At 45.8% G+C, this 9,992-nt stretch overlaps 1 protein-coding gene across 1 annotated transcript in view; it reads right to left on the bottom strand.

Moving 5' to 3' along the window:
• The window catches only part of ptch2 (patched 2), a 33,735-nt gene extending 28,851 nt beyond the window's left edge, over positions 1-4,884 (bottom strand). The window contains exons 1-2 of the mRNA XM_019871675.1: positions 4,222-4,884; positions 2,087-2,279 (exon numbers count right to left, since the gene is read on the bottom strand). Coding sequence (XP_019727234.1) covers positions 2,087-2,279; positions 4,222-4,371 — 343 coding nt within the window. The 5' untranslated portion in view covers positions 4,372-4,884. The remainder of the gene's footprint in view (positions 1-2,086; positions 2,280-4,221) is intronic.
• Between the last annotated feature and the right edge of the window lie 5,108 nt (positions 4,885-9,992).

A 9,992-nucleotide genomic window follows, 5' to 3' on the forward strand; every position in this document is an offset into this window, starting at 1 on the left:
TGCCCCTTTCCTTCCTTCAGTCCCACACCAAAACAACTGGCACCCAAATGTCTAAACATCTCTTTTAAAAACGATGTCCCGGCCAATTAGCTCAAGAGGTAATGTGAAATCTTTACACTTAAGTAAAACGGAAAGGGAAGTGAAGCAGCGACTGCTTTTGTTGCTGCTGACAATGAATATATGTTGTCAAATAAGGCTGAAAATATCTGAATTCAACGACTGAATATCAGGAGCGCGCAAGTGCTACGGCAGCGGTCCTGTCCCTCCCCCATGTCCTACGCTGACATGGTGGGCCGAAAAAGGCCCTATAGGGTCTGTTTATATTCGCCAACTGCTGTGGCGCTTTTAGAGCGTGCAAAACAGGTGGGTAAACTTCAGCTGCATTCACTTAGATTTTTTTTTTTTCTACTCATGAAGAAGGAGGAGGTAGGGCCAGGAGGCGGTGGTTTAAGGGAGGGGGGGGGGGGCCCGGGGGGGGGGGTTTATGGGGGGGGGGGGGGGTGCCTGCCTGCCTGCCTCGCCTCTTGTTGAATGGAATCCAAGAATAGTTAGGGACCACACAGGGAGCCGTAGAAGAGGAGGAGGAGGGGGGGGGTGACTGTGTGTGGAGGAGGGAGGGGTCCGAAACCCTCCCAGTACTCCCCTCCACTCTCAAAGATGGCTAACCATTCACACAGTCCATCTGCTGCAGGGATCAGCCGCGGCACTGAAAGCCTGGGGGTTTAAAAGGAATTTTGGCCAGTGTGAAAACTCAAATAAAGCTGCTTCTGCCCCCCTGAAAAAAAATTAATAAATAACGTACGGAGATAACGTTGACCTAAAATCCAGCGGCGGCGGCGGCCGGATTGAAGATAGCGCGGGGGTGAGGTGCGACATGATCACTTGCCACTTCACACATGAGCTCCGAGTACTAACAGAGCAGATGGAATCATTCCAACGACATAATTGTCCTGACTGTTGATAAATCATGCCTTGATGCAAAACCGAGGCCGAACGAAGTGCATTGTTGGTTCGGTCTCAACTAGCTAGCCGTCTAAAGAAGTGCCAACATCGTGTCAGCTGCGGGAAGCTGAGCTCCATCCACATCCAAGACCTGACACTGAGCTCTCAGCATTACAGGGAAAGATTCCCAAGGATTGATGAATCAATTTCATCAAATATTTACAATAACTATGACTTTACTGTTGTGTCAGGAGAGGTTAGTGACCGACGATAGCACAGGGGTAAGAATACATGGTCATACGTGCTCACGCGTATAGTACTTCCTGTTTTTATTTGATTGCTATATATTGAAGACCTTAAAGTGTTTTCCTTACAAATGTTTACCAAAATTAGGGCTTTGCTACAGTAGGCTCGGTTTATACTTCGGCGTGGCGTAAGAATATGCTGTCACCTGGCACAAAAAGAAACGTAGCATAGCTCGCTGTTTTTCTTTTGATTCTTTTGTAGATATGACCTCAAAGCGTTTTATTCACAAGTATGTATTGTACTTTTAAACTTCATAATGGCATCATCGTCATTAATGATCCACTACGGCATAATCTGATTTACCAGAGATATAAACTTCAGCAGTTCGATGCTATAGCAATGCAACTAGCTAGCAGTCTGACTTACAATGTCTCAAGGTTACGAACGCAATAAAATAGTTTGCGCAGCGGCGTAAGAATAAATCATGACACGGTCCAGGAAAGCATGTTCAGTCACCCCAGTAATTTACTGCTGTTAGTATGATCGTTTTAATATTTTTATATTGAAGTGCTTTACATACAACTATTTACCGTAATCATGACTTTACGACCGCGTTGGCGTAGGTTAGTAGTTCAGGCTTACGTCACCACCATAGTAATGGAACTTTGTCGTAAACCAAGGACCTCCCTGCAATTTTCACCAAACAGACACACAATCTGTCAACGCGATACCAAAAGTACAGCCCCAATAAACCGGGAGAACACAAGCTCATGCGCCATTACCTCTAAAGCCCCAATTGACACTCATTAGGACAAACACCAAACGGCTCACAGACCAATAAAGCAACCCGAGAAGCACGGCGGCCTCCATTCTTTCGTCACAAAAACTTTCAACTCACCTTCCACCCAGAGCTGCTCGATGTCCGTTTCGATGGCGGCCACTCGGAGTCCTACCGAGAGGGCCCCGAACACCAAGAGTCCAATAAAAAGCACCTTCCCGCAGTGCCTCTGGATGTGACAGCCCAGAGAGAACAGGAGGGCCTGGAACCTGGCGCGGATCCACAGGGGAGCTTTCTGACCTACCGTCTTCCCCTGGAATGGAAGAGGAGGGAAAGGACGGTCAGAATGACGACGGATACTGTAAACCATGAGCCACATTCAAGAACCTCCCACAATTCCTTGAATCGCGTTCAAAACTCGCCGTAAAACCGATCCTCCTCAAAAGGCAGTGACGATTGCGTCATATGAAGAGGCGATCGTTTCAGAGAACGTTTTAGGTCAGGGCCGAGATGTCGCCAAAGGGCAAGCAACTGAGGTGATGGGGTCCCCCGATGGACGGCTGACTATGGCCCAGACCAACGACAAAACCAATGGCGCTGCAGCTTATTTACGAGCTGTTACTTGCACTGAGAAACGGACGATCTCGGTCCTTATCAACGACGCAACTGGAACCCCCGAGTTCGTTGTCAGGCTTCTCAATGCTTGCTGATAAGCCGATCATTTCAATCAAGTGTGTTGGAGGAGGGCGACATCAAAAAACATGCTGGACAGGGGTCCTCGCGGACCGGAGTTGGACATCCCTGCTTTAAAAAAAACAAAAGTGCAGCTCAGCTTCTGGCGAGATGTTTTTGCCGTACGCATTACATCGCTAGCATTGTTATATCATCCATCCATCCATTTTCAACACCGCTTATCCTCATCGTGGGTGTGCTAGAGTCGATCTCAGCTGACTTTGGGCGAGAGGCGGGGCACATCCTGAATCGGTTGCCAGCCAATCACAGCGCATCAATATTAGACATATGATTTATTGGACATTTGTGGTTCCATCGAGGGCAACTCGCCACATGATTTTACAACGTGTAGTCTGCAGACTTTAGGAGCAATCCGTGGCTTTCGGAACCCGGCATCCATCACATGAACCGGGTCCAAAGCTGAGGCAGGATCTCCCATGACGCAACGCAATTAACGACGAGTCGGAGGCCAACATCAGGCCTCCAAATGGCTTGAATTAACACACTGGAAGTCACGAACGTTCCACATTAATCAAGCCGGTTACTAACTTTTGTGCATGTTCAAAACAAGCCTGCAAGTCATCTATCTTGCTAGATCATGCGCATATTTGCTTGAAATTTCGCTTTCGAGCGCGGCAAGTGTCACCGCTGTGTTCCCCCCCACCCTCCTTCCCGCCACCCCCACCTCCCTCCGCTCTTCGGAGCTGAAACACATCCAAGCACCGGGGCGGTCCGAAAAGATGCTTTGTCAGATCAAACTCAATCAGTGAATTCCTTCACAGGACCCACCGCATTTCCAAACAAGAGCCTGGCGGAGCCCACCGTGCTGCTCGGAGGGGCTGCCTCAAGCCAGAAACACACGCACGGGATGTGTGACATTATCACAACACGGAACGGGAATTCGAGGCAATCCTTCAATAACCAATACAAGTTTGCATTTTAGATTTCTTTTAGGTATTCAATAGTCCAACTTGTTCACAAAATCGCACAAGTCTAGTGAATTGGAGAGCATTCAGGTTTGACTCCTTGGTATATAGTCACGAGACTCGTTGGAAGTTGGATTCCAAAGGGTTGGTTTTGGGACCCCCAGTAAAAGATTATATGCGAAAACCAACCCCCCCAAAAAGCTTCCCTTCTGAACAAAATCCCCTAATTCATGTACATTCAATAAAGTTCGATAACTAATTTAAAAGTCCGCCCAAGTGTGGTGCATCCTTACATGAGACTTCTTGCAGGTTGGCTCCCACAGAATTGGTTTTGGGACCCCCAGTTAAGGACCACACACTCCCAAAACACTCCACAACACTAACAAATAATCCCCCTCGTAAAGAAAATTCCTTACCGTAAATTCACTGAAGTTAATCTTGAAGCAATTAAACACTCAGTACGCTAAAAAGACAAACCTTGTCATCCACGCAAGACACTTCTTGGAAGTGGGCTTGGGACCCCCAGTAAAAGACTACACACTCCCCCCCAAAAAAACAACAAAATCTACCCTTGAGAACCAAATCCCGGGTGATCACCTTTGAGATCTGTTTAAGTGCGAAAGCGGCGTGGCAGTAACCGCTCGGTCCCCGGAGCGCGTCGGCGTCGGCGGCCGGCCGGGAGCGCGCGAAGCTCGGGGGTAACTCCCCGAAGACGCCGGCCCCTGGGACCCCGCTATCCGAGGCCATGGTCCGAAGAGGCTTGGGGGGCGAAGCGACACACAAAGCGGCTGCGATTTCACAGAGCGCCGCAGTAATCCGACATGGGAGAGGAGCGCGTCCGGCGCCGACGAGTTGGAAGAAAGTGTCCTGCTAGTCTTCCGTGGAGCCGAACGAGTCGCCAAACTCCATCCCAACATTATGCGCCCAAATACGTAAAGATCCTTCTGTCGTCATTCGATCGCGGAGTTGCTATAAAAACAGACACATGCAAAAAAAAAAAATAATAATAAAAATAATAATAATAATATTAACAGAGGCTCAGATAGTACTGCTAGTAGTTGTAGCGGCGGTCTTGCTGGTGGTCGCGCGTCACGTCTAGCTCCGATCGCGCTGCGGCAACATTTGGACGAGCTCGCCTCTCCGCAAATCCTGAAAAGGGAGCTTTGATGGAAAAGTGCCGCGGCTCCCATTGGCCGAGGAAGAGGCAAATTACTTTGCAAACATCGCCTATTATTAGCTGCTAAGCAACAGCTCACCAAAGTGGGGTGGGAGAGAGAGAGAGAGAGAGAGAGAGAGAGAGAGAGAGAAAGAGAGAGAGAGAGGAACTCTTTCAATAAAGCTCGCACACGCACGCTTGCTTGCTGACTGCATGCTTGTACACATTATTCCCCGTTTGCATGCATAATCCCAGTTAAAGTGCATTATTCCCACTTTGAGCTCCGTGGTAGTGTACTTATTCCCAGTTGGTTTTATAATTCTTGGTCCGGGCTCCTTATATTACTCAATTTTGCGCACACTGAAGTGTTGATGTCCGTTTTAACTTGCATTGCTTGTGTAGATTTCCTGCTCGTATGTTATTCCCTGTTATTGTTCCCTATGACATAAAAACACGTGAATATGCGAAACCACGGGTACCGAATCACGAGTATGCAGGGGGTCTATCGTGGTTTTAAGTTGTAATATCAGCATTCAACACTAGATGGCATACACGGCTTAGTTGCGCTCGCACTGGCTCTCTTACTGCGCTGTAGAACAACGTGTGTAAAGCTAATGTACTTTTTTTTTTTTTTTTTGCAGATTTGATATGCAGGACAAACCTAGCACCTCAATAATATGAAACATTTGACTGAGAGGATTTTTGTGAGAAGAAAAATGTGCAAAACGAGATGGATGGATGTCCCATTCATCATTCCCAGTCACAGTTCCATGCTAGTTTACACGATGCCCTGTTTATGCACTTTATTCCTTGTTTGTGCTCAATCTTTCAAATGAATTGCTCCCTATTCTTCGACAAAGACAACGATGCATCCCTCGTCTTATATTAACCCACCAAATCTTTGTTGGGCAAATAAATTTGCTAACACAAGCATCTATGAGAAGACGTAACGGCTCTAAGCTTTGCACTCATACTAGTGTATTGACATTAAAGCATCACGAGACTTATAGCCTGTATTTTAACCCCCTCTTAAAGGAGACCCTCAAAGGTGGCTGCTTGGTTCAGAGGTACACTCTTATCTAAGGAGACTCTTTGGAACGGTTCCACGTCTTGACATGCATGATTTCATGAGTTCACAAAGGCGCTCACATGAGCCTGGAAAGAAGGTTCCCAGACAAAACTGATTTATAATCCTCAGAAAAAAAGAGGAGGGGAAAAAAAAAAAGCTTGGAAGTGTAGTTTGCCAAGTAAAAAGTACGAAGGTGAACAAACCTGTCATGATAGCACACGCTCGTCCTAGCAGGGCTAGCGGCGTCGCTGTACGGGAACATTTGTCAGGCGCCTGGTGCTAATTTGAGCCCCTTTGCTTGACTTAAAAACAATTGGAAGCTGATGTGGAGTAAGTGGATTTAGGTGTTGGTGCCGCAGCGTCAGTCCACTACTGACAGCTGCACCTTTATGGACCACGCATGCTCACTGACTTGGCTTTTCTGGCGTTTGCACCAATAGAGCACAAGGAATCACTTTCATGAGGTCTGCGTAAACGGCTGATTTAAAAAACAAAACAAAAAAAAATAACACTCATTTACCTGAGGTGAAAGCTAAAACACATCACACCTTTAAGGGCTAGCAAGGGAGAGCAACAACCACAAAAATAGACGACAGTTGTGCCATGGCTTAGAGTGTGATTTGTTCCGTCGATACCTCAAATCACCTTTCCGATGAAAGGAATGAAAATGCCGTTAATCCGTTCCAGCCTGACAAATAAAACACCTCCCAAAAATAGCACTCCACAATATTATGCTTTCTAAATATCTACAGCAACATTATTAAATCCATCCATTCATTTTCTAATCCGCTCATCCTCACCAGGGTCACGGACGGGCATGCTGGAGCCTATCCCAGCTGTCATCGGGCAGTCGGCGAGGGACACCCTGAACTGCTTGCCAGCCAATCACAGGCATTCTTAAAGAGGATGTGCAGCACGATTGACATTGAGCTCCTGGTGGTGGGCGCCTCTGGCTGCCAAGGGGGAGGATAAAAGACAAATGATACATGAAGAAGAGTTTCACAACTAAGGAGCGCCGTAAGGTGCAGTAATCTCATTTTTTTTGCAGAGGATAAAGAATATATATATATATATATAAAAAATATATATATATATGCATGCTTTCCGGTCAGATTGTCTGTCTATATGTGTTGCTACACAATTTGTGTTTAAATATCCATCAACATTGATATTAGTTTGGTCAGTCTGTCTATGGCATGTTGCACACTGCGTTAAGTGTTAAGATAGCAGACAATTTAGGTGGTTTTGTGGTTTATTTTGAGCAACCACTTGCTGAAATGAGTAAATTGATGAAATTCAACACACCATTTTGTACTTCATCCAGTTTCATCCAATGCCTCGGCTGCGCCTAGAGATTCTATCCATGAAGGTTCGGAACAAAATCGGTGAAAAAGGTCAGCCTTACCGTTTATTCTCCCTCGTATTCATCTGTTCCTATGGAGGAGCCCATACGGAGCCGGAAGACACATTTCGGAAAGGGCGTTTTTTTTTTTTTTTTGGGGTGTTTTTTTTCTTCCCCCTTGCCGTGGTGGAACACGGCGTGACAGGCTCGGGCCCGGTTTGAGTGGTAGAGGGAAACAGGCAGCTGGAAATGGGAGCTCAAGTGGAATGTGAGGAATTGGGCTGTGCGGTAGGGGCCCCCTTCAAGCCTAACAAACTCAGGGAGGTCCGAGGCCTGGTCTGGAGGCCTTGGATAAATAAGCTGTCTGAGATGACCATGCGCTGCGCAGATATCTGCCATCACAGCGCCTCGTAGTGCGTACACAAACCACCCAAGGCTCTCTCTGTGCCCCACATGGTCTCTCTTGTGCATCCACTTTGCTCTACGCAGACCTCCATTTTTTTTTAACTCCTCCTGATGCCTCCATCTTTGCCGCAAGTCGTATTTTTTCTCCCTCGTCTCTCACCTCTTGACTTCCTACCACCAAGCAAATGTGCATTTCATCTCTCCCCAGTGGCTCCATCCATCTGTCCATTCGTCCATGCATGCATGGCTAGCTGGCTGGCTGGCCGTCCGTCGGCCTGGGACTGCCGACTGAGCCACTCTGGCATCCATCTGCTTCGCAACAGCCAACACCCTCAAGGTTCAGACCCACGACATGTTTATTTTGCAAAGAAAGAGGAATCAAGGCTGGGGCAAAACACTTTATGGCTCATTCTTTTAATGTAAACAAGATGGTGAATAACATTTCAAGACCTCAAACGCTATTTTTTTTTTCTTCATAAGTTTACCACTTTATTCCACTAACATCACCACTATTGTCTCGCAAGATTTTGTCGAGTAAAATTTTGATTTCATTCTTGAGAGATTGAGACCTTTCCCTATTACCATTTAGACTTTAGTTTTTCCGCGCAACATTGACTTTTTTTACATTGCCAATCACGGCTCAGCTTGCGAACATCACATGACCAAACTCAGAACACAGGTGAGTCGTGATTGGTCGGGACCTGAGCCCTGAGCAACGCTGATGTCATTTTCAATCGACAGCAAGTTGCAAAATGGCCGTCCACTGAGACGGGATAAAAGCTAGGCTAACTAGTCATTGATATGTACTGATACGTTTGTATTGATACGTTCTCTAATTTGTGGTTGTCATTTGAAATATGTATATAAAAAAGTTATTCTTTGAAAAAGCCACATAAAGACGAAAATGTTCAAAAAGAGCTTAGTTTTGATATGCCAGGTCGGCATTTCAAATGGGAATATGTTCTCAGTTGCCTTAACTGGATAAATAAGTCTTGAATACAACAATAAAAGTGAAAAATGGGCTTCTTCCACAGTCACATAAAATATTTTCATCTTGGTGGTTGTATTTCATTTCACTTCATGACTAACTCAGAGACACACGGAAGCGTTCACCCTACTTTTCTATCACGAGCGCAAGATCTATGAAACGGCAACAAGTTACCCATAGCGACACTTTTTCTGCATTAAAAAATGCCTCTTGTCAGTCTCGGAGAAGAGGCGAAGCTGCCACCCACAGTCTCAGCACAAGATTAATTATGATAATGCATTTCTTTGCCGCCTTTTGTCGCCCTAATGAATGGTCGCCTTTCTGGGGGCCGAAAACACACACAAAACCACAGAAACGCACTTTTTGTCAAGTCTTTGTTTGTGCGCTTGTAACAGAGGTATTGTCGGCACAGCGGAGCAGGTGGCGACGCCGACCCGGACCTGTGCTCTTAAAAACAAACCTCGCAAGTCTCTCAGTATGTGCGAGACATTGTTAGCAAACAGAAGGGGGAATCCATTTTTAGCTAACATCCATTCCCAACATTCAGTCACGTCTGATTAAAGAGAACAATTAGTGCCGAGTTGAGCTCAGACCTCCACCAAGGCCAAACGACCCAAATTTGGATCAGCGGCACATTGTGCAGTGGAATGTCTAAAATGTATGACAATCCTTTTGACAACATTTAGCGAAAATGGATGAACAAACACACAGTTCTAAAAGTGTAAAGCTGTTGTCACAAGAAAAAAAAAAGTGATATTACAAGAGTAAAGTTTTAACTTTTTTTTTTTTTAAATATCAAATTTAATTCATTAATTCTTAATGAATATTATAAATACAGGTACCGGTATGTTTTTTTTTTTTTTAAAGATGTCTGCATCCTTTTATTTATTTATTTTTTTGTTAAATAAATACACATGCGTTGACCGTAGCCAGACGTGGTTGGAAAATCCTCAACGCAGCTGCCTAATTATGTGTAATTTCTATGTATGGCGATGCAATAAACAGTAGGACAGGAGATAAAAAGGCCACCTGAGAGCTCAAATCAGGTTGCTGGTGTGTTTCTTCCTGTGACTTTACAGGCAAAGCCATTTAAGATGTGATCCCAATCAACCACCCAGCCAATGTTTAGCCAATTAACTTGGGGGGGGGGGGGCTCTACTGTGACAGGCAGGGATGTCTGGCTGTGTGTGTTTGTGTGTGTGTGTTATTGGAGTTGTGATGCTGTACATGGTATCTTAGTCGCAACGCACACAAACACACACACACACATTGTTAGCAACATAAGCAAGTGTTGCAACTACAAAGCTTGTAAAAAAGGCCGCATGCATTCAGATGTTTAAGTTGGAGTCGGGGGTGGTTGGGGTGGCGTTGCTATGTGTTAGTTGGAGGTGGGCTGGTCGGGTGGGGG

The sequence above is a fragment of the Hippocampus comes genome, unplaced genomic scaffold (assembly GCF_001891065.2).
Source record: "Hippocampus comes isolate QL1 unplaced genomic scaffold, H_comes_QL1_v1.1 scaffold217, whole genome shotgun sequence".
In the NCBI taxonomy this organism is placed as follows: Eukaryota; Metazoa; Chordata; class Actinopteri; order Syngnathiformes; family Syngnathidae; genus Hippocampus; species Hippocampus comes.